General features: G+C 40.9%; 1 protein-coding gene across 2 annotated transcripts in view; it reads left to right on the top strand.

Annotated features, from left to right (window-relative positions):
- nisch (nischarin) overlaps positions 1–23,133 on the top strand; it is a 28,818-nt gene extending 5,685 nt beyond the window's left edge. The window contains exons 5-28 of one of the 2 annotated variants that reach the window (XM_086293109.1): positions 157–320; positions 421–516; positions 2,239–2,334; positions 2,429–2,581; positions 3,389–3,457; positions 3,688–3,873; positions 4,637–4,765; positions 4,972–5,085; positions 7,285–7,477; positions 9,751–9,869; positions 10,214–10,308; positions 11,202–11,477; positions 11,760–12,055; positions 12,450–12,658; positions 12,858–13,270; positions 13,924–14,093; positions 14,197–14,260; positions 14,441–14,579; positions 14,799–14,949; positions 15,149–15,268; positions 16,112–16,306; positions 16,650–16,822; positions 17,252–17,442; positions 19,753–23,133. In XM_086293109.1, the coding sequence (XP_086149235.1) occupies positions 157–320; positions 421–516; positions 2,239–2,334; positions 2,429–2,581; positions 3,389–3,457; positions 3,688–3,873; positions 4,637–4,765; positions 4,972–5,085; positions 7,285–7,477; positions 9,751–9,869; positions 10,214–10,308; positions 11,202–11,477; positions 11,760–12,055; positions 12,450–12,658; positions 12,858–13,270; positions 13,924–14,093; positions 14,197–14,260; positions 14,441–14,579; positions 14,799–14,949; positions 15,149–15,268; positions 16,112–16,306; positions 16,650–16,822; positions 17,252–17,442; positions 19,753–20,080 (4,139 nt within the window). In that variant the 3' untranslated portion in view covers positions 20,081–23,133. The remainder of the gene's footprint in view (positions 1–156; positions 321–420; positions 517–2,238; positions 2,335–2,428; positions 2,582–3,388; positions 3,458–3,687; positions 3,874–4,636; positions 4,766–4,971; positions 5,086–7,284; positions 7,478–9,750; positions 9,870–10,213; positions 10,309–11,201; positions 11,478–11,759; positions 12,056–12,449; positions 12,659–12,857; positions 13,271–13,923; positions 14,094–14,196; positions 14,261–14,440; positions 14,580–14,798; positions 14,950–15,148; positions 15,269–16,111; positions 16,307–16,649; positions 16,823–17,251; positions 17,443–19,752) is intronic. The other variant, XM_086293110.1, reaches the window with a different exon arrangement.
- The last annotated feature ends 967 nt before the right edge of the window (positions 23,134–24,100 follow it).

Genomic DNA, 24,100 nt, shown 5'->3' with positions numbered 1-24,100 from the left:
TAAATGTTTAAAAAGATGGTTCATGTTGTTTATTATACATTTAAGTAATTGTGGAGCTCTTTTTTGTTATTGTTTGTTTTAAAATGAAAAGAATGAAAAGATGAATTTGACACACCTGGTTTGTACAGTGAGCAGTGTCACACTGTCTGTCTGTAGGTGAGCAGCTGCTGCAGGCCGGCGAGGTGTTTTCTCTCCGTCCTCTGCAGCTCTTCTCCGTCTCCCAGCAACTGCGGATGGCCAAACCAACCTGCTGCAATGGCGATGCCAAAACAGACCTGGGACACATCCTCGACTTCACCTGCAGGCTGCGATACCTCAAGGTTATACACCACTTATACACCAGAAATCCCTGTCATGTCGTTTCCCTCTGAGCATCAGAGGTGGTGAAGGCTCTCACTGGTTTTTGTCTTTGTTTCTCAGATTTCTGGTACCAGAGGTCCAGTAGGAACCAGTAATATTCAGGAGGCGAGTCTCCCCTTTGACCTGTCTGTTTTCAAATCCCTGCTGCAAATAGAGGTAACTGTCTCTCTGTCCATGAAATATGTTTTGTCTGTTTTTATGTACCGTATTTACCGCACTATAAGGCGCACGTAAAATCCTTAAATCTTCACAAAAATTGACAGTGCGCCTTATAATCTGGTACGCCTTATGTATGAATTTTGGTTTGTGCTTACTGACCTCGAACCGGTTTTATGTGGCACACTATGCTCAAAAATCTGTCAAAAAAAGATTTTTAGTGCCACTTTTTGGAGCATTACGGTTACCATTGCCAGGAGCCTCGCGGAGTAATACATACTGTGCTTCAACACAACATTACCGTGTTGTGTGTGTGTATAACGACTCCAAAATGGCACCCGCGAAGAGACACGCTTACGAAGCTGATTTTAAACTTCGAGCAATTAGTTATGCAGAAGAGAATGGAAATAGAGCAGCTGCCAGACAATTCGGCATTAATGAGTCCATGGTGCGCAAGTGGAGGAAGCAAAAAGATGACCTAAAACAAGTAAAGAAGACCAAAAGGAGTTTCCGAGGGAACAAGGCACGATGGCCGCAGTTAGAGGACAAAATTGAACAGTGGGTTATTGAACAGAGAACAGCAGGTAGAAGTGTCTCTACAGTCTCTATTCGACTCAAGGCAACAGCGGTAGCACGTGACATGCAGATCAACGACTTTCGAGGGGGACATTCTTGGTGCTTCCGTTTTATGAAAAGGCATAATCTCTCAATCCGCACAAGAACTACTGTCTCACAGCAACTGCCAAACGATTACAAAAAAAAGTTGGCCATTTTCCGCACGTACTGCCAGAATAAGATCACTGAAAAGAAGATCCGGCCAGAACACATCACTAACATGGACGAGGTCCCCCTCACCTTTGACATCCCCGTGAACCGTACTGTCGAGAAAACAGGGACCAGTACGGTATCTATACACACCACAGGGAACGAGAAGTCATCCTTCACTGTAGGTCTGGGCTGCCAAGCTAATGGCCAGAAACTACCACCCATGGTCATTTTCAAGAGGAAGACTTTGCCAAAAGAAAAGTTTCCGGCCGGCGTCATCGTCAAAGCTAACTCAGAGGGCTGGATGGACGAAGAGAAAATGAGCGAGTGGCTGAGGGAAGTTTATGTCAAGAGACCGGATGGCTTTTTCCACAAATCTCCGTCTCCGCCATTCACAGACACTGTAAGCAACAGATGAATAAAACTTGAATTTTATTCACTAAAATTGAAGCATACACTTCTTGGATAGACTCTATCTCACAACAAGCCATAGGGAATTTTGGGAATTTTGTTAAATTGATTCCAAAGGCACCAGCAGCAGAAACATTATTGTGAGGTCCAGTACGGGGACTCCAGTTAATGAAGACGAGGCTGGCAGAGCCTACGGCTGCCTATGAGTGGAGCTGATGCCTATAAATACCTGTTATTAGAGTCATTTGATGTCGAACTAAATTGTACTTTTTTACTTGGAAGATAAAAACTCATAAAAAGATAACAAACAAAATAATAACTTGTTTATTTGTTTCTTTGTGTCCACTGTGGAAAAAAAGCTCAGCTGTTGATCTGAATAATTTTATTTTAATCTGAATTTCACTTCAGAGTTCAAACAGAAAAAAGAATAGGAGATGCTGACGCAGTATCCCTTATCACTCTTTGAAGTTTATCCAAATGTAAATGATCAGTGGTAAGATAAGTCCTTCAGCTTTTAACAATATTAAAAGCTGTGTCTGTCTTCAGATCACCGAGTGCAGCTCTCAGCAGATTCTTGGTTTGTCCTCTCTGAGGTCGAGCTTGGTGACGATGAGCATCCATCGCTCCACCGAATCTATGATGGTACATTTTAGATCAAATACAGTACATGAACAGTATTACTGTTGTGTGTTGCACTATACTGATACTGACGTGTTTCATTTATGTGACGCCTCAGTCTGTCCTCGTCCCAGAGGCGAGTGAGTTCTCGCAGTGGGAGCCTGAGGGGGTGGAGTCTGGGTGTCCGGTCACCGCTGTCATCCCCGTGTGGAGAAATCTCACCACGCTGGACATGAGTCACAACTGCATCAGTAGCATCGACAGCTCAGTGGTGAGACACACACCCGCCAAAACCTGCAACATCAGCAGCTTCACCCAGAGTTCAGTCAGTAATTATGTTTAAAAGCAGTTTTTGTTTGTTTTCCTCACAGTGAAATAATGGAAAAATACACCACATAACAGATAAAATGTTACATAATAACATTACCAGATGATACACATTGTAAGTTTTTGTCTGTTTAATTAAACAACATAATAATGTGAGATTTCTGCTGTAAGAAAAAATAGTTTTTTAAAAAACAAGCAGAAAATTTCCACCCAGATATCGTAACACACTGATGGACAAAACCTAACACCAAACTACATAATGATGATTTTTTTTTTTCACAGCTCTCCTCTGTTATTTTCAGTCACAGAAACAAGCTGTTGCAGTTACAGCTCCTGAGAATCAGCCTATTCATTTACGTCCCCCGTAATGGACATGACGTATTAAATAGAGAACATCTTGAGCTTTCCATTGATATCTGATGTGTTCGGGTGGCCTCTTTTAGCCCCAAAGAGACAGGAAATCACAAAAGGTTCAATGGGAAGATTGTATATTCCTTGGTTTTGCGTGTAAATTATTAAAGGGGACATATCATGCTTATTTCACCATCATATTTTTTCATTATTTAAAACAATCCTTGTTTATTTTGTAATGGGGAAGTTTTTCCCAGTTTTTTAATGCCGTTCCTTTCAAACCAACTTTCTGCTTATTAGCTGTCACTTGCAAACAGAAGGTTTAAGCAGCAGCTCTGTGATGCTTCTGTGCTCACAGCCAGAGCCCCGTATCCCCACACTGAGTTTATTTCTCTTGTAGAAACTGATGCCTAAGGTGGAGTTTCTGGATCTGAGCTACAACCAGCTGTCCTCAGTGGAAAACCTCCAGGTATGTGACAGAATGAAGAATGAGGACAGGTCATGCCTCATATGACCGTCTGCATAATTCTTGAAACATCCAAAAATATTTTTATAGTTGATAAAATGAACAACGTTGTTATTTTCAGGATGATTGGACAATTTCTATAGTCTTAAATGTCACTGCAGCAATGTAGTGGTGTTAAATGTGTGTTATTTAAAAAAAATGTGTAAACAAAAATGACCTCCTTGTGTTCACAGCACCTGTACAATCTGGTCCATGTGGATCTGTCCTATAACAACCTCCGGGTTCTGGAAGCAGCTCACACTCGTCTGGGGAACATCAAAACCTTGAACCTGGCTGGCAACCAGCTGGACCGACTGACCGGTCTCACCAAGCTCTATTCTCTGGTCAGCCTGGACTTAAGCCACAACCAACTGGCACAGGTAAGTACACCAAGGACACCCTGATGGCCATGTGGGAGAATACAAAAACATTTCTCTTTTCATGGTTTGTTGCAAGACGGCATATCTAACATTTCCTCCTCAGTTTTTTTTTTAACATTGCTGTGTAAAAATTGTATTAAAAAACTAGAGAAAACAAAAAACATGTATATAAAAGATGTAAACGAGTATTGAAATGATTAAACCTGACATTTTATTCTACTTTACATAATATATAGGGCTTCTTCCTTCTCAGTTGGTATCCTTTTCTTGAAGAATTGCCTTAAGAAGTATAAACCTGCTGTACTTCCGAACAATAAGTCTGATCATAGCTTTAAAAAATAAATAAATAAAAAATCTTGATATTTACAAGAGTTCGTTAACACCTTGGTTTGTAAACGCCTCCAAAGATTTTATATGATTCCACTGTTTCACCCTTTTCTTAGCAACATTACTTATAAATTATAAAATACTATTTCATGCTTCAGTGTATAGAAATATTAATGGATAGATTTGCGGATAGATCATTTTACCAGAGCTGGATATGGGTTCAACTAAGAGGATTAAAAGTTCTGGAACTAGATCCAGGAATTAATGTAACGTAGAAATAATAAAAACTGAAAGACGTCCTCTTAATATTAAAAAACCCCCAAAAACATCATAAACGAAGTTCTGTCTGGACCAAAGATTTTGATTCAGGTGGGGTGTGCAGCCTTGGCTGAGGTTTGCAGCGTCATGTTTTCACCGTGTGTTTGTATTTTTCTAGTTGGAGGAAATCAGGAACATCGGCTCTCTGCCCTGTCTGGAGAAACTCAACCTGTCCAGTAACCCCATATGCATCATCCCAGACTACAGAACCAAAGTCCTGGCCCAGTTTGGGGATCGTGCAGCAGAGGTGTGCAACCAAAACCTACCACACAATATTATTCCTCCTATGCTATTACTGTTTCGGCAAACACAACTTTTTTTTCTCCAGTCCTTTCTGACTGCTCTTACAGTCAGAAAGGACACTTGCATCATCCTCTTCACCACAGTGCTTGTCTTTCTGTTCTCCACGTTTTTATCTTTGTGTTAATCCTTTATTTCTTTCTATGTTTTTAGGTTTGCCTGGACTGTAATGCGACGACGGAAAAGGAGCTGGACACTGTGGAAGTGTTGAAAGCCATTCAGAAAGCCAAAGAAGCCAAAGATCGCATGAGCGGCAACGACAAGAAGGTAGACTCTGTCACCCTAAGGCCCACCGAAGGGCTTAGTGTCAGTTTGTGTAGTTAAACTAGCAGCATTCATGTAAGTTTGTGGTGAAACATGATAAAATTTTCACAGTACATATTATTATTGTCTAAAATTATTGAGTCTAAAACAATGAACAAATCTATGTTAGAAAGCTGAAAGCAGTTGCACACTGATCAGCCACAACATTAAAACTACCTGCTTATAATCATGTAGGTCCATCCCACGCCCCCAAAACAATTCTGAGAAGTAATATCTGTATTTTTATTGATTTTGTGTTTATTAGTATTTTACATAACTGTATAAATCATGGGAAAAAGTAATATCATCACATGGGCATTACTGACATTTCCCTCATCATTACGAGGTTATTGTGACACTTGTTGTTCTGTCTGTATATGGGACCTCTGGGTTTGTCCTGTAGTGTCTGGCAGCAGATCCTTTGGGTCCGATGCATTGAGGGGTTGGGACCTGTGAGTCAGGCTTGCTCTTCCCCTTCCCTTTGACGGGGCGGTCACTTTACCTTAGGGGGTCGTGCCTGGACTGCAACAACATTTGAGTGTATCTCTGATTGTTATGAATGACTCAGAATTTCATTGTAACAAGGTAATTATCTTTACCTGTGGGTTTAATGTATGGCTGATTGGTGTACTTGAACACTGTGAGAGGAACCAAACTGATGTTGTGCACTGATGTCAGTCATATGTGACAGATTCTTGAAGTTATTATTGTAGGGTCTGCCTTACAATACAAAGCGCCTTGAGGCGACTGCTGTTGTGATTTGGTGCTGTATAAATAAAAAAAAATTGAAATTGAAGTCAGACTGTGCCTTTGTTAGTTGAACTGTGTCATCCTATCTTTTAGATAAATTAACCCCGAAACCTGCTGTAGTTGTTTCATAACTTTAACCTGATTGTAGCTCAATCAATAATCATGACGTGTACAAACCCACCAGTTAGATGTAACTAACATAGTTTTTCTGACATCGTATTATTTACTAACGGCTGAAGCCTTGAAAGTTTAGCAGAGGTTTTATTAGGTAATGCTAATTATTCAGTGTAAGGCGCTGTGTAGTTTTCTTGGTAAATAAGGAATTGCAGTTGGACACCACCTTCATGCTAACATTTTCTGATTGAACACATATTGCACATCAGCAGCAGAATTATTCAAAATGCATCAAATATAAATAAATCGTTCAGTGTGGAGATAAAAACTAACACACTGCAACATAACTGATTTATGAGCTAAATCTGTGTTTAAGCAGCTTTTGCGTAGTGCATCAGGACATGTATGTATCACAGGAAGGAAGGTAACAAGTTTAACAAATTCAGGTCAGGTAAGGACTTTCTGAATGACTTAGGGTTGCTGTTTGGATATTTAGCCTCCAAAGTAGTCTTTACTCATAACGGCCTGCAAAGCTTCAAAGGTTTCTCACACAGGCTACAAACACTGACCAAACTTTAGCCAAATTACAGCTCGTTTATTATTCATGAAATACATGTAATAATAATAATAATGCATCTCGTCTCATTTAAACAAAGCCATAATAGAGTCCGGAGTATTTTACTAACACTAATTCTAAAACATGCAGTAGGCTTAGCAAAGGGTCATAACTGACTCTGTGTGCATGACTTGATATATGCCCTAAGTCCTCAAACATGTATCTTGACACCACTTAAGAAATTTTAAAAATATTAAGCTGATTCCTGTTTAAATGACAATGTTTAAAAGTCATTGACTGGGAACCCAGATATTTTAATATCTCTTCACATTTACAAAGCCTGTCTATAGGAACAAAATAGCAAAAAAAAGAGAGGCACACAGAATATTCATTGTAGTTTGTTAACTGTTGAACCCTTGGAAGCCTAATAGGAATAACCCTTAAAACTCTTTATAGAAGAAAGAGTTAAAGCTACAAAACCTGTCAGTTGTTTAAACTATAGGCACACAGATTTAGCTCATTAACTTCACTGTTATACAGTGGCACCAGACTGCTACAGATAGTTTGGTTTTTATGTTTTTTGTTTATATATCATCAGAGATTGTCTTTAGATCTTTAAAAAAAAAAAAAAAAGGTCATTTGTTGCTCTGCAGCTGAAGGAGCTGCTGGTCGTAGAGTTGTGATGTGATATGTAGATGATTGCTGATCTCTGAAGGCTTCCCCCCTCTCTGTCCTCCCGTCAGATCAGTGAGGAGACCAGGCTTTCTGCTGCTGTACCTCCTCTCCTCTCCTCCTCCTCCCCCTCCCCTCTCCCGGCCTCCTCTCCTCTCCCATCCACCTGCTCTCCCTCTTCTGTCGCTCCTCCCGCTGCTGTCACATCCTCCTCCTCTTCCTCTTCTACCTCTTCGGCCCAGCAGGCTGCCTGCCCCAGCAAAGGTAATCATGTATGTATCAGGCTGTGCCATGCTGAGGGAGGGGATGTTTGTTTTTGTTTCTAATAAAGGACAACAGCCAGATGGTTCAATACTACTTCTAAATCATTTATAAATTGGGCGTTGATCAACAAACTAGTTAAGTTATTGTGAAATGAATACGTTTGAGTTGAGTTTTAGAAATTTCTTTTTACGGCATCCTTGAGTTTCCTACAAAGCAGATATGATGTTGAATCCATGCCTAAAAGCAATTGTTGCATTTTATTACAGTGTGTAAAATCTCACTGCTAGATCACTAGCAGATATCAGATTGCAGTCAACTGAATTCTGATTTAATGCCCCTCCTAATTAAAGTGCATAATCCTAGCTACGGTGGCTGTGATAGGACAAACATGCTTCAGTCAGTAAATAGTTAAAAAATATAAAATGTAAAATGTACCTCATAATTGCCACGGCCGGTCAACCTTCTGCTGCTACCGTTTGTGTAAAAAAAAATAAAAAAAATAATTGAATATAAGTACAGTGGTCCCTCGCTATAACACGGTTCACCTTTCGCGGCCTCGCTGTTTCGCAGACTTTTTTGTGTGCAATTTTGCATGTTGTTTTGTTTTTTTTTTTGTTTGTTTTTTTACAGCGCATTGTGTTCTCCGTCCTGATTGGCTGTAGACCATTGTCAATCAATCTCGTGCCGTGTCTCCTGTCAATACAGGATGCGTCCAGCTTGTCAAATTTACACAAATCTTCGATCGCTAGCAGTGTGACTCTGAAGTGCTGTACTGTATGTTTGCAAGTTTTCTCCCCAACAAACACAACAATGTTGACGAAACGTCGTCACCTGCGGGTGCTTTTGGTTTCATTCTATAATACTGGACTTATTTTTCTACGAAGGTTTGAACTTTGAGAGTTTTTAAACAAGAGAGAATAGTGTGAAAATGTTGATGCCTGTCTGAGAAAAGTGTTTAAAGTGTGTAGTGAGGGGTTTTACAGCCTTAAAACATCTATAATAATTGAAAAAAATTAAACTTGGCTACTTTGCGGATTTCACCTATCGCGGGTTATTTTTAGAATGTAACTCCCGTGATAAACGAGGGACCACATACTAAATAAATCAGGAATAATAAAAAGACATGGGTGTGCAAAAATGTTTTCTGGTATTTTATGTTTTTACCCCTGAGTCACTTCAAAACTCAGGCTGCAGTTCACCTGTAGTGAGTGTAGGCTGTCCATCTGCTGTTTACCTCAGCTGACAATATGCCGGGTCTCCGCTACTTTTTACTCTTTAAGCTAAGTCAGATATAAGTGGATGAGTCAGTAAAGCTCATTTCTGTTGAGGATATCCTGAACTTTTCTGTCAGTCATGCGTCTCTAGCCACATACATAAAACGCGGCTAAGTGGAACAGTGATGAAACTGCACACAATGTAAAGCTCATAAACTGCTCTAACAGCTTTCTGTCCTCTGGTTTGGAGACACTTTCTAAATAAAGACAAGTCTCTCTGAACCAAACTGTAAAGCCTTTCCTCCAGCTCAGACTTGGAAATTAACAGCTCTCATAACACTTAATTTTCACTCTTTTTAATTCTTAAATAAAATCTTGCTATATCTCACAACAAAAACCATTAAAAAAAGCCTGATTCCAGACCTCTGAATTACTGCTGGTATCATCTGTTTCCATGTTACATCAGGAATGGAGGCATCATCTTCATTGAAGGGACAAATAAACAGCTGGTGGACATTATATGCATACATGCATACATATGTGTGTATATGTGTATATCTATCGATATCGATATAGATCAATAGATAGATAATATAGTGGTTATGAAGGAGGTGGAGTTCAATAGAATTTGACCATTATAACATGGGAGTCTATAAGGATTGACTCAGTTATGGAGCCAGCCTCATGTGGCTGTTAGAGAAACTGCAGTTTTTACAGTTTCTGGATTGGCTTCATTTTTCAGCCCCAGAGGTTATAGCTTGATAATACCACTGCTGACATTAATGTTTTGCTGTAGTTCCCGTGACACCTGTTCATTAACCACCTTTTTACAAGATGTGGACACTAATCTTTTAAAACTAAACATTTAAGCATGTTTGCTGATCCTTATTTATGGCTATTATTTTGTGGAACGTAATTCCATTTGTTACTAGAAGTTTATGTACTTAAATTTAAATGATTTATCTTTTAACCAAGATGTGATACCCTCAAACCAAGGGTATCACACCTGCCAATGATTTCACCCCCAGCATCGCTGATGTGTTTGCTGTCCTGTTTCAGATATGACGAACAGAGAAGAAGCCCCAGTTCCCCCCAGTGTTCCCCCTCCTGTGGATCCTACACCTCCCTCTGCAAGCTTTAGCACCAACACACACCTCCCGTCTGCTGACTCTGCACAGGTTAAACACACACAAGCATCGGAAATGGGAGGGGTCTGTTACCATCACACCAATAGGATATTAGTTAGAAGGGGAAGTGTTTGGTTAGATGGGAGGGGTAGTATTGGTTACTTAATTATAAATGATCTTAAATTACATGTATTACTTTAAAATCTTCCTGATATGTTTGAGGGTTGCTGCTAATTTTAAAGAATGCAAACACATCAAAGGAACACAGTAAAATTCTTATGATATTATCACTTTGGACAGGTGAAAGCACAAGACTGCACGTGAGGTGTTCAGGTGGAGGTAGATCTTGTTTAGAGTCAGCTGATCTTTATTTTTGTGTGTCTTTGTGTTTTCAGATGCAACAGCCGGTTGTCAGTTTGTCTGAACACACTCACTCTGGGGCTTCTACAAGCATTACTACTGTTACTACTTCTACTTCTGCTACTGTATGGTCAGTATCAGATAATAGTGCTGTTACCATAACATTTAAAATTAAAATTGGCTTTTAACATCTAATATATACGGAGGTTATTGAGTTTCAGTGACAATAATTCAACAGCAGAAATGTGAGTGAATAAGTCTTTGTAAAAGTCTCACTATTCAACGACAGCAGTCTTGCCAATCTTGGTTTTCTGTTCATATTTGGATGTTCCTGTGTAAATGAGTTGGGATAGAAGCAAAGCTTTACATTAAAAAACAAACCAACAAAAATGTGCATCTATATATTCATTCACCAGTCAGGCCTGATTAAAATAATAAACTGAGAGGGGAAATAAGGCTATCCTCCAGTCTTACTTGTATAGTGCTTGAGATGACATTATTGGCTCAGTCCAGGGTGAGTGTCTCTGGCTCCTCCAATCAGAGCCGTGGACAAAATGCCACGCTGATTACACATACAATAAGAAAACGTAAAAAGCACACTTACCTACATTTTTACTATGATGATAATTACTTGAAATATGATTAGAGATATGTGGTTTTAAAGTGCTTTGAGTTCTCAAGGAGAGTAGAACCAGTCCATTCACCATTTAGATAGACCTGCCAACACACTCCTGAAGCCGTTGGGAATTGGGGATTGTAAATATGCTCCCTGAATTCATATTTCAGCAACAGCACAGTATTAAACAGGTTTGTGACCCGTGACTTGTAGGTAAGGGGTGTAACCATCATCCTCTTTTTGGTGATAAGAGTATTTTCAGTGAGCTTGTATTTATCTCACAGTTAACACATAAGCAGGATGAGCTAAACCAAGCTGTGGTAACAGTATTTATGAGCTGACATTTTTATCTTATATTAAACAAAAGCAATAAAAACACATCTGTTTCTCCTCTCTCCCCCCTCCAGTTGTGTCTGCTCCTCTTCCTCATCCAGACCCGTTGAGGCCAGTTGCTCCTCGTGCAGTGCTGCCTGGTGTCCTCTGCTTCCTTCTCACCTGCTTTCCCTTTCCTCCTCCAACAAGGACTTCATCACCCAGCTTACGCAGCATCTCAGCTCCACCCTAAGGCAGCAGAAGTTGAAGAAGGAGGGGGAAGAGAAGGAGCAGGAGAGGGAGGAAGAGAAGAGCTCTGAATCCAGAGAAGTTCAGTCTCATGTAGAGGGCACTGAAGTGGGCAGCCCCAGGTATTTAAACCAGATATATTCTGTTACTGAATTTGAGGATTCCAGAGATTCCCACTGAATCTGCAGAGTCAAGGGGTTTCTGAGATTCTAAAATTTCTTTACTGTGTGTGAAATCCTCTATAATTCATCAGATCAGTGTTATATTCCAGCTGTTTTTAAAAGTTATTAGAGAAATGATCCTTTGGATGCATATTTATAACAACAGACAGATCATTTTAGATAATCAACTTATAAACAAGACCTGAAGATGACTTTTAGCTCATTCTGTGTTTATCACTCCAGTCTAGGGTCCACTGATGGCTACTTTGAGATGAGTCTGGATGATTCTGTGGAGGAGCTGGTCGGCCCCTCCTTCATGTCGCTCCCTGCTCCTACTGCAAAGGAGCCTGGTGGCCATCAGGAGGAGCAGAGTGAGGAGAAACAGGAAGAGGTCCAAGTCCGCCGGGTTCTGTGGTGCTACTGTGTTCAGGTGGAGGAGGAGGAGGTGAAGCAGAAGGTGGCATGCCTGGTGCTTGCGGACCAACTGTTGGGCCTGCTGTGCTCATCACATGATTTCACAAGGGCCAATCAGAACATGGGTAAGCACACAGTCTACATGCAGACTGGAGCAAACTTGGAAGCTGTTTTGTCATTTTTATCTCCATCTGAAGCACAAATTCGATTTAGAAGAAATCTAGTTAACTTCTACAACACTTCTGTTATAAATTAACTGAGACTAACTAGATTTTGATGTCACTGTTGGTTTCCAACCCGATCTGATGAGAAAGATATTAAAAAAAATCTCACAAGGTTTAATTTGCAAATTGTAAACACTGGATGGTTTGGCTTCTTAAATATAAGGATTTTTATTTTTTTATTATATGGCATATCTTTATGTGTTAAACCTTTGAGAGAACACTGCAAATGCATGATGTGTAGTGCTGTAATATTGAGTAAAATATTAAGATGTGTGTTTTGTTTTTCTGTCTGTAGACCAAGATCTGCCTTTGGAGGAAGTGCTGTTCAGCCTCCAGGTGGACCTCCTGCTCCCGTACCCTCAGCTGTCACTCTCTTCCCAAGCTGAGCTCCCAGACTCCTGTCTTGCTTTTGGACTGCAAGAAAAACCAGCCCGTTGGTTCTACATCTTCTCTGAGGTTGAGGAGCTTCAGCATATTAGATCTGAGCTCACGGTGCTGCTTCAGGTCAGAGAGCGACACATAAGCCGCCTCAGTTTAATATTCAGATGCAGTCAGTGGTTTTGAATATTTGTATTTGTATTGCATTTTATCCATTTCAGATTCTTTGATTGCATTTTTAAAGATAAAAATAGAGCTGTGAGTTTATTTTATTAACTTACCATAAGTCATATTTAGAAACAGGAACATGCCTTCTTTCTTCCAGGTTGACCCAGAGCTCTCCAACACTTGTCAACTCCTTCCTCGCTCACTCATCAACTCCTGGGAGCTGGAGGAAAGTCAAGGGGCGCAGGGAGGCTATCCCGTCCTCTTCATGCCCTCCTCTTCGTCATCTGCCCTCAACACTAATCTCCTCCTTTCAGACATCTTATCTGAGGAGCCCAGCCTTCCCTCTCTGCTCTTCCTCACCCACCGACAACTGTGGGTGCTGAAGATGGACTTCAGAGAGCTGTCAGAAATAGAGAAGCCCAGTGCTGGCCTTCGTCATCTCTCCTCCTCCTTTTGTAGGCTAGTCCGTGTAGCCCTCGGCTCTGTGGTGCTTCACCCCAGAGAGAGAGATGCTCAGGTGGGGGACAAAGTCAGCAATACATCCTGCTCAGACCCACAACATCCCCAGAGGTAAAGATGGTGCGAGTGGATGGTGTAACTCTAGACTTGAACTCTGACATGTATGTTTATGTTCTAAATCGATAATTTCATTAGTTTATATAAAATTATTAGAACAAAGCAAAGAAATCTGAATATATTTCAGCACCTGAGGAAAAAAAGATGATGTGAAGTTCAGGGACAAGAAAAAGCTGTTGTTATTAACCATTATGCCTGTTGGAGCGTTTACATAAATGTATAAATGTATATAACTGGAATGTGTTGTTTTTAGTGTCATAAAACCACAACACAGCAATGATTTATTTAATAAAGAGTTTCTTTAAGCCAACTCTGACCTTATCTACAAAAAATATCTTTGTATTTGAAATGATGGCTACATTGATGGTTTTTATATTATGATTAATTGTGGTTATGCCGTGTCTAATCAGTAGATTGCTTTACAAATTAATCATATTCAACTTAGTGTGATTCCTCCAGATTTAAAATCATGAATCTCTACTATTTATTTATTCCATAACCTAATTTGAAACTCTTTAAGTTGAATCTTTTGTATAAATACTATAAATAAAAATAAACAGCAATAAACAAAACATTTTTTTCCTTGATTTTCTTTCTTTAAATCTGTGTGAATCTCTTTTTTTCCATCATCGTATTGTGTCCACTAGGAGGAGTCACACTGTGGAGCTGCTGCTGGGTGATCACAGGCTGCTGGTGTGCTTTCCTCTGGTCCAGAACAAGAGCTCCTTTCTGGGGTTGCTGAGCCAACGAAGGTCTGCTCTGGAGGGGCTGAAGGTGGTGGCCCTGCCCCGGCCCTCCAGGCTCTGTTCACAGCAAGGTGAGTTCTCACAAGGTGAAGACCAGACTCTATTTTTTTTCATTTTGTTTGACCTCTTCTGGTTTCTTTTCCAAGTATTACAGCTCTGTTGTTGTGTCCTCAGGTCGTTATAGATCCAGAGACCAGTGCTGTTGTACCAATACCAAGCAGTCACATGGCTCCAGCAGGTATAGCCTTTAAATATTAGCATCAAGCCTAGAGTAATAAAATTGTATTAAAGCAGAAAGTCTGCATTTCAACCACACCTTGATGTGGTTGACAGAGGAAAACCACAAAGAGCTGTGTCATTGTCCAGATATTTATGGACTGAAATGTTTTTCTTTTTGTTTTTTCCTTTTCTTTCACAGCTGGGACTCTTCCCGTCTTCACATGGAGGAGAACCAACCCTCTCCCCACCTCATTCCTGGTCTGTCACCGGGTCTGAAGCTCATGGCTGGACTGGGAGAGCAGCAGCTGCTCACCTACTTCCACAGATATATAGCACAGGTAAGAAACCCTTTTTTGAAGCATGTGCATTACAAGAAATCACTCTGAGTGATCACTTTGCTTGTAAACAGAGCTCAAATCAGAACAGTAATTTTCTAATAACTCTAATAACTACTGTTTGCAGTGACTGTGTTAGATAAATAAACTTTAGGACAGGTCTTAAATCTTTATTCTATATTCTATGAATCATTTTTAAAATATATATATCACTTATATCAGTCTGAGGCGGAGGAGGTGAGACAGGTGCTGTGGCTGTCTGTGATTCTCTACAAATCTCCTGAGACTGAACTCACCTGCTGTCTGCTACTCTCCACTGATTCAATCTACTTCCTGTTGGAGGATTCGGCCACTACATTGGGTCATCACTCAGGTAAAATTTACTCATGTGACTGGTCCCCGGTCAACGGGACGTTTATCCATCATTGTGTCGAGTCATTCCTGAAATTTCTTTTCTGAATTATTGCGCTTTTTGCAATTGTTTGAGTTATAAAATATGTCTCTGAGTGGTGTCCCTGAGATCATTTTTGTTAAATCTCGATTCCTTTTTTCTTTCTGTCTGTTTCTGTCAGTGTTGGACATATCAGACTCTGGAGATCCAGACACATGTCTGTGCTGCTGTATGTCCATCAGACTCTCTGATCTGCTTGCCGTCAACGTTGGGCTGTTTGATCAGTACTTCAGAGTCGTAGGTGGGTGCTTTTACCCCTGTTCTCTCATGACATTCCAACATTATATTTTTATTCTTGGACTCAACTAGATTAGCTTTGCTTTTTTACTCGTACTGTGAGCTGTGTGCCTGTCCTATTAGATTTATCTCCTCTTACTGAACGCGCAGCACTTTCTCATAAAATAGAAATTTATTTGTGGTGATAAGGCAAGAGGCGTGTGTGCACGTAAAGACAGGAAACTGCAATTTTTTTTAAAAGGAAAATAATAAATAATACCATTTATTAAAACAAAAAGAACTGCCTAAAATACATTAACACCCACTTTGTTACAAGCAAACCTGAGTCACACATCCAGCAGCTGCACATCAGCTCCACCATCTGGGAGAGCGTCAGTAGTGCTTGTTCTGTTTTTGTATGTGTAGGGACACATTCCTATAGTCAACCTGCTGCAGAGTGATTAGGGCCAGCTGGTCAGTGGCGCCCAAACTTTGAAAATGATAGTGATGGGTTTTCCACCTATAAATAGGCGATTTATTACCGGTAGATTAAAATTAAATAATTGTGAGAAAAAAAAAAAGTGTTATGAGTTTCCAGGAATGAACTGCGATTTAACTTGGAAATTCTTGAGTATTTTCTTTTTTTTCAAAGAGTGATGAGGAAATAGTGGGGGGAAAAAGCAGTTTGAAGCCTGAACTTTTACATTTTGGGCCATATTTAATATGCACATCCATCTATGTATGTATATTTGTATGACAGAAAGTAAGGAAAGATGTGATGAGCCCCCTTTAAGAGTGAATTGCTTTTAAATAAATAAATAATGTCTGTATGATTTTCTTAGCTTTCCATCGATTCTCCCTCCTGTAGGTCACTCAGCAGATCATGTGGTGTGCTGTCTGAGCAGGGACAGCTATGGCACGAGCGTTTTCCTGCAGGAGCTGATGTCAGCTCTCAGTCTGCAGCAGCAGCTTCCTCCTCCAGAGCCATCCGATCAGGACTTCTACTCGCAGTTCACCAACACAAGCACGGGTAACTCGGGCAACGGTGCCATCTGTTGTCCTAGTAAGAGTGAATATATAATATTAAAGTATAAAACCCACATCTTCTTAACAGACAGCACTTCCTCTCTGTATGGATCTTGATTTTCTCTGACTTCTTAGACTTTTATATATCATGACACTGTGAAGGGACTTATTCTTGGTTGCTTCATAGATAACATCATAGTTCAATGTATTCAGTAAAGATTACTCTTTATTGTACAAAATGAAGAACTCAAGAATGTTGAAAAACATCTATTTAAGTGGTTTTTTTTGTAATGTATTATTTTTGACCAAATATAAAATCTGTACAGACCACCAGTAAGCAATGATCATCGTAACAAATGTAAATATGTCTCCCCCTGCAGGTAAGATGCAGAACTACGAGCTGGTCCACAGCAGCAAGGTGAAGTTCATTTATCCCAGTGAGGAGGAGATGGGAGATTTGACCTTCATTGTAGCAGAGAGGAAGACTCCAGCAAGCGTGGCGTCCTCCTCCCCATGCTCCTTTAACGTCCTGCTGTACCTGCTGGTCTTCCAGGTAAGAACTTCTTCTTAGAGAAACGTTGCACACAGGAGCGGAAGCAGGATCTTCTCAGGCTAACTCAGTGTGCACATAATTGCAGCCACAATGAGCTTGTGAATATAAAAGGATCTATAAAAGAGAAGCAACGTTGGATGTTCATGTCGATAGAAACGTGACTTCCAGTTAATGTTCACACTCCTCTGTATCTGCTAAATGTGTGAATGGGCTACTGTGGTAATAATGACACTGTGAGCATTTTGGATGACAGTAATTTGGCCTCCAGTAACATTGTGATAAACTCTTAAAGCTGTTTGACTGTTGCTGAAAACTGATGTTCTAGATAAAGAATCAAATCCAGTCTTGTTTTTCTGGTTTTATAATTCCTGTTTTCAATTTCTGAGCTTCTTGGTTTTCTCTATTTTGATTATGATTATTTTCCACCAGGTCCAGATCCCCAGCAGTCCACCCAGCCAAGGCTCTGCACTCTCAGGCACCTCCTCTTCTGATTTAGGCTCTGCCCGGTCTCCAGTTCTCCAGCCCAGGACTCTGATCCTAACCAGCACCGATGTGTTCCTGCTGGATGAAGACTATGTCAGCTATCCACTGCCAGACTTCGCTAAAGAACCTCCATCCAGGTGAGAACAAAGAAATAAAACCTTTTCAAACAGCCTGTATACAGGGGTGTTATGATAGAGCAGAATTATGCACGACAACGGCCTTAAAGTGGGGAGGAAAGTCCAACAGGTATTAGAAAATTAAAATCAATTCTGTGTTCTGTGTCGCCCCTAAACTTGGTCTGAGTCACAAGTTTGCCGCAAGAAAAAAAATCGTTGTTTGTCCTCGTCTGCAACAGAAAAAGAGGAAGAAGAGGAGACAGAGACCAGCTGAGATTGTACTGTGCAGACAGCTTAGTCTGAAATACTGAAGGAAAACACACAGCTCAAGTCTGTGCTCAATGAAGCCAAAGAGGAGAAGCATCAATTCAGAAACTGTCAAGAGGAACAGGAAACTGTAACATACTGGCTCTTTTTGATTGTTTAGGTTTCAGTCCGACAGTTCCTGCTGATCCCGATCCCACATTTTACTGGCCCTTTGTTGTTTTGGTTCTCTTTATTCTCACATATTCTTTTAAATATGTTTTACAGTCTGCACGCTCCATTTTAAGTTGTAAGTCCACCACCAGCATCACATTCCTGTTGTGTTCTCCACACCGTGGATAGAAGCCTCTTAGTTTCAGTAACCTCACATGTTTACTTTGATGTGAATATAGACTATTCCCAGGCTCAGTACAGGGAGTGCAGAATTATTAGGCAAATGAGTATTTTGTCCACATCATCCTCTTCATGCATGTTGTCTTACTCCAAGCTGTATAGGCTCGAAAGCCTACTACCAATTAAGCATATTAGGTGATGTACATCTCTGTAATGAGAAGGGGTGTGGTCTAATGACATCAACACCTTATATCAGGTGTGCATAATTATTAGGCAACTTCCTTTCCTTTGGCAAAATGGGTCAAAAGAAGGACTTGACAGGCTCAGAAAAGTCAAAAATAGTGAGATATCTTGCAGAGGGATGCAGCAGTCTCAAAATTGCAAAGCTTCTGAAGCGTGATCATCGAACAATCAAGCGTTTCATTCAAAATAGTCAACAGGGTCGCAAGAAGCGTGTGGAAAAACCAAGGCGCCAAATAACTGCCCATGAACTGAGAACAGTCAAGCGTGCAGCTGCCAAGATGCCACTTGCCACCAGTTTGGCCATATTTCAGAGCTGCAACATCACTGGAGTGCCCAAAAGCACAAGGTGTGCAATACTCAGAGACATGGCCAAGGTAAGAAAGGCTGAAAGACGACCACCACTGAACAAGACACACAAGCTGAAACGTCAAGACTGGGCCAAGAAATATCTCAAGACTGGTTTTTCTAAGGTTTTATGGACTGATGAAATGAGAGTGAGTCTTGATGGACCAGATGGATGGGCCCGTGGCTGGATTGGTAAAGGGCAGAGAGCTCCAGTCCGACTCAGACGCCAGCAAGGTGGAGGTGGAGTACTGGTTTGGGCTGGTATCATCAAAGATGAGCTTGTGGGGCCTTTTCGAGTTGAGGATGGAGTCAAGCTCAACTCCCAGTCCTACTGCCAGTTTCTGGAAGACACCTTCTTCAAGCAGTGGTACAGGAAGAAGTCTGCATCCTTCAAGAAAAACATGATTTTCATGCAGGACAATGCTCCATCACACGCGTCCAAGTACTCCACAGCGTGGCTGGCAAGAAAGGGTATAAAAGAAGAAAAACTAATGACATGGCCACCTTGTTCACCTGATCTGAACCCCATTGAGAACCTGTGGTCCATCATCAAATGTGAGATATACAAGGAGGGAAAACAGTACACCTCTCTGAACAGTGTCTGGGAGGCTGTGGTTGCTGCTGCACGCAATGTTGATGGTGAACAGATCAAAACACTGACAGAATCCATGGATGGCAGGCTTTTGAGTGTCCTTGCAAAGAAAGGTGGCTATATTGGTCGCTGATTTGTTTTTGAATGTCAGAAATGTATATTTGTGAATGTGGAGATGTTATATTGGTTTCACTGGTAAAAATAAATAATTGAAATGGGTATATATTTGTTTTTTGTTAAGTTGCCTAATAATTATGCACAGTAATAGTCACCTGCACGCACAGATATCCCCCTAAAATAGCTAAAACTAAAAACAAACTAAAAACTACTTCCAAAAACATTCAGCTTTGATATTAATGAGTTTTTTGGGTTCATTGAGAACATGGTTGTTGTTCAATAATAACATTATTCCTCAAAAATACAACTTGCCTAATAATTCTGCACTCCCTGTATACATTGGAAATGCATGTTTAAAGCACTAGTTAATGAGTTGTTTTTTTTCCTTAATAGAAATAAGTATAACTGGATGTTACTGACAGTTGCAATCTCTGCAGGGAGCGGTACCAGCTGCGTGAGGCCCGGAGGATCCGCGACCTGGACCGGGTGCTGCTGGGCTACCAGACGTACCCCCAGGCTCTGACTCTCGTGTTTGACGACCTGCCCGGCCCCGACCTCCTCTGCCACCTCACCATGGACCACTTTGCTGTCAGCTGCAATGAAGCTAATCCCAGAGGAGGTGTGGCCAGCAGGGGTGCAGAGGGCGAGGTGCAGTGGTGCATTTTTGTCCCGGGAGCCGACAGCAGAGAGAGGCTGATCTCGCTCCTCGCTCGACAGTGGGAGGTGCTGTGCAGCCGAGAGCTTCCTGTTGAGCTCACGGGCTGATTGGTTGACAGCGATGACAGACAAATAGGTGACTGCTCAGCTGCTGGTTGGTGGGTGGAGTCATCATGTGATTGGGTTCATTTACACATGGACTCAGGGTTTGATTGGTTTAATCTCAGTGTTGGGCCATGCGGAGGATGAACACAAAATGAAATTTCCTCCCTTTTTTGGTTAATAATTGACAGAAATTAATAATAACTGGGGTGGAGTCGTGGGTAAAAATATTGAGACTCACTGCACTAGATGACGAAAGCATTTCTGTGCTTTTGGGGGGGGGGGTTTCCTCAGCATTTCGGTTCTTTGAAGATGGAGGAACAGGCCACCAATCAAACACAGCTTAGTGAGACTTTATCCTGAGCTTAGACTTCTCACTATCAGTACAATTGCGGCCCAGTCAGATGACGGAGGGTGTCGACTCTGGTCAGAACACAAAAAGGGTACGTCATAATGGGCGAAAACCAGTGCTGTGACTTTGGTCCTTCCACTTCTTTGATGTTGACCAGTAGAAGCGCAGAATGCCACTAAGCTGTTTATAACTAAACATGATAGTGATGTTATCAGAGTTGTTTGGATTATTTTGGAGGACCCACGGCCTGAATCTGCTTTGCTCTCAACAGGTGTTTATACAGAAAGAGAGTAGAAGTAGTGACCAGAGACTGTGAAGCATCAGTGAAATTCAGCGACCTGTAGTGATGGGGTGCCAAATAGAAAAGGGTTATCAAGGCTAATGGAGAGCTATGTGAAGCAGAGCGGGGGGACAGAGTCACGCATAACACTTTGGTTGCTGTTGTCTGTTTACATTCTTTTCCAGGAAGTTTCTATATGGCGCCGCCTTCCTGTTGTTGTGAGAGATTAACATGATTGGTCATAGAGCAAAATGTCGACCGTTATGTCTCTCAGGCAAGAAAATGCAGGATTTTATGACCCTGCAATCGCCTAATCTGAGACGGTGACCACCGTAATTTGAAAAATCTGAGCCCAGCAATCATTCTTCTTACAGATTGGTGGGAATCTGGCTCCTTCCCCCTCAGTAGTGTCTGCACATCACTGGATTACAGTGACAGGAGACAGGAGAAGAGGCCCGTGACCTTGTACGAAGCCAAAATCCTGAGACTTTTTTTCTTTTTTTTTTTTTGGCACAACTTCTCCTTCTTGTAAAGTATCTAACCATGCATTGTATATTCTTTTTAAATTTTTTTAATTTTATATATATTTTTTTCTTTTTGGGGGGGTGGGACGGAGGGTTGTAGATGTTGCACACACAGACTGGATTTGCACAGCATTGGGCGCTGCAGAGGGTCCACGGGAGCTCCAATACTCCTAATTCAATATTATGTTCTGGTTCATCTTCTAAGACTCCGTCTTATCCAGACTCGGATCTGAAGGTGGATCACCTCCATTTGCTGGACATGTTTAGCCTAGCTTAGCACAAATACTGGAAGCAGAGGGAAAAGGCTAGCGTAGCTTTATCAAAACAGGAAAGAAAACATTTAAATAACTCCAAAGTTATTTGATTTACTTGCTTTTATTTACTGGCTTAAAAACCAAAAATAGCTTTTGTGTGTGTGTGTTCCTATTCCTTTGTGTGTTCAGCCTGACTGATGATAAGATCGGGGGGGTTTCATTTGAAATAGCACAAACACACAGCTGCTCGGCACAATCTTCTCTCTGAACATTTTATTTCTTGCACATTATAACTGATGAAGCAGTATTACTGAACTGTATAATGAAGCTTTTTAATAATATGATATTAATATAATTGTTGCTTTTGGACAGACGGATGTTTCCCATCCTGAAGCTTATTTTGTAAAAAGACACAAGGGTCCTGATATTATTATCATCATGAACTCTGAAATGTAGTATTATCATCGAGTGTTATTTTTAATATATTTTGCTTTGTGTTTTATGTAATTTGTTTTTCTTACAATACAAATGACACATAGGATGCTCTCCCACCCGTCACCACTGTTGTTTAACATTATTGGGCATTGTAAACGGGAAATACCACTGAATTAAAATGAAACTGAAAGCTTTCCCATGAAATATTAATTCCCATTTTGGCGGTTTGGTTCTTTGAAAAAATCAGCAGGATTTAACCACAGTCTGCAAACTTTTCAGCTGATGCAGCAATCTGACCGAAACCAAAGGAGGTCTGTTCACTCTGCGCTTCTGTGGAAAATGACTGACAAATGTCCGGCTCACCGGCAGCAAAAGAAATAAAAAGAACTGCGAGTGATGTGCTGATTACACTAGAAGTCAGTTACTCATTCTGTTAGCTCAGCAGAAGTAAAACTCATAAAGACTGAAAATTGCATGTTTTCCTTCACACCTCAGTCACCGTGAGGACTCCACTGTGCTTTTGTTCTTTACCTTTATATTGTGGTGACAGAAGATAAATAATTTGTTGTTGCAAAGTAGAAATATCCTTTTTTGTATTTGTGATATTCTAGTAGCCGATGAGCAGGTTGTCTGACAAGCCTTAAAACTCAGACTGCAAAATTTGATAAGCTGGCTTTAGTTAAATTAAAAATCTATTTGAGAAGGACAAGTTAGAGTTGATTAGGAGTTCTCTTTCATTTTAAGTTAAATGCCCTTTATCCATCCATCCATTCGCTTATCCTTTTCAGGGTCGCGGGGGGCGCTGGAGCCTATCCCAGCTGTCATAGGGCGAGAGGCAGGGTACACCCTGGACAGGTCGCCAGTCTGTCGCAGGGCTAACACATAGGGACTGACAACCATTCACACTCATATTCACACCTAGTGGCAATTTGGATTATTCAATTAACCTATCCCCACAAGCTGCATGTCTTTGGACGGTGGGAGGAAGCCGGAGTACCCGGAGAGAACCCACGCAAACACGGGGAGAACATGCAAACTCCACACAGAAAGACCCCGGCCTGATGGTGGGATTGAACTCAGGACCTTCTTGCTGTGCGGCAACAGTGCTAACCACCGTGCCACCGTGCTGCCCTAAATGCCCTTTATTTAAAAAAAAAAAAAAAAGCTAAAAAACAATAAAATAATGTCTCCATAAATTGCTTTTTTGTCAGTATTTAAAATGTTAAAAGAAGCATTCCCCAACTCTGTGAATGGTATTCATGGCCGTTGATCAATTGTCAGTGATCAATGGTTGTTAATCAAGGGTCATAACAATTTGCATTAATGATCAAGAAACTGACCTCTCAGCCCACCAGTGGTGCTACTTTCAGTAATTATGCAAATTTATTGGTTGGGAAAATTTATTGGTTGGGAAAACCTGCAGTCGGCTGAGACTGAAGAAGTCACTTGGATGTTTCTCCCACTGAAAACGCTGCGTCCAGATAGAACTCTGGTACCAGTCCTGAGCGATCAGTGCAGCGACTCATTGATCTCTACTGAAGCGTCGGTCATGGTGGCCAAATTGTAACCACATGCACACTCGAAACCTCATCACACATCCACAACAATTAAAATCTAAACACAGCAGAACTGAAGTAATAACCACAACATGATTACAGATTAGAAGCTAAATGTTTACAGTCCCGTGAGTCTTTGTTCTTAGTATCAATGTTTGTATTTTTGGCCATGTACTCCTCAATATGTGTGAAAAATCCAAATAGCTTAGTATCAGAAAGTTACATTTGAAAAGCAGAATATATATTGGGTTAAATGCACCAGTTTATGCTCAGTAAGAACATTGCTTGTATTTATAGTGTACAGGAAGTGAATACACCAGGGTGTGTCCAGGATGTTTTACAGTAAGTTTGCACAACAGTTCCATTAAACTGCTGCTTTAACGGATTGTCACATCCCTTTACGAAATCAGTATGCCATCGCCTGATGGAGCGACTTTTCTTCTGGTTCTAGTGAGAAATGGAAAGATATATTTTTTAGCGTTACTTATGTTCCCAGCTCACTTGTAACCCCTTTACCACCAACCTGGGACCAACCTGGCATCTTGACACTGATGACACCAAAGCTGAACTGAGTTTGCACTAGTGCTGGGCTGGATCAATCTAACTATCGATAACAATGCTGGTA

This window comes from Aulonocara sp. 'chitande type north' Nkhata Bay, linkage group LG5 (genome assembly GCF_057382095.1).
Source record: "Aulonocara sp. 'chitande type north' Nkhata Bay isolate Kocher_YH1m ecotype deep benthic linkage group LG5, A_spYH_male_GT1.1, whole genome shotgun sequence".
Taxonomy (NCBI): Eukaryota; Metazoa; Chordata; class Actinopteri; order Cichliformes; family Cichlidae; genus Aulonocara; species Aulonocara sp. 'chitande type north' Nkhata Bay.
Note: the sequence above shows the minus strand (reverse complement) of the source record. Positions and strands in the feature narration are given on the sequence as shown.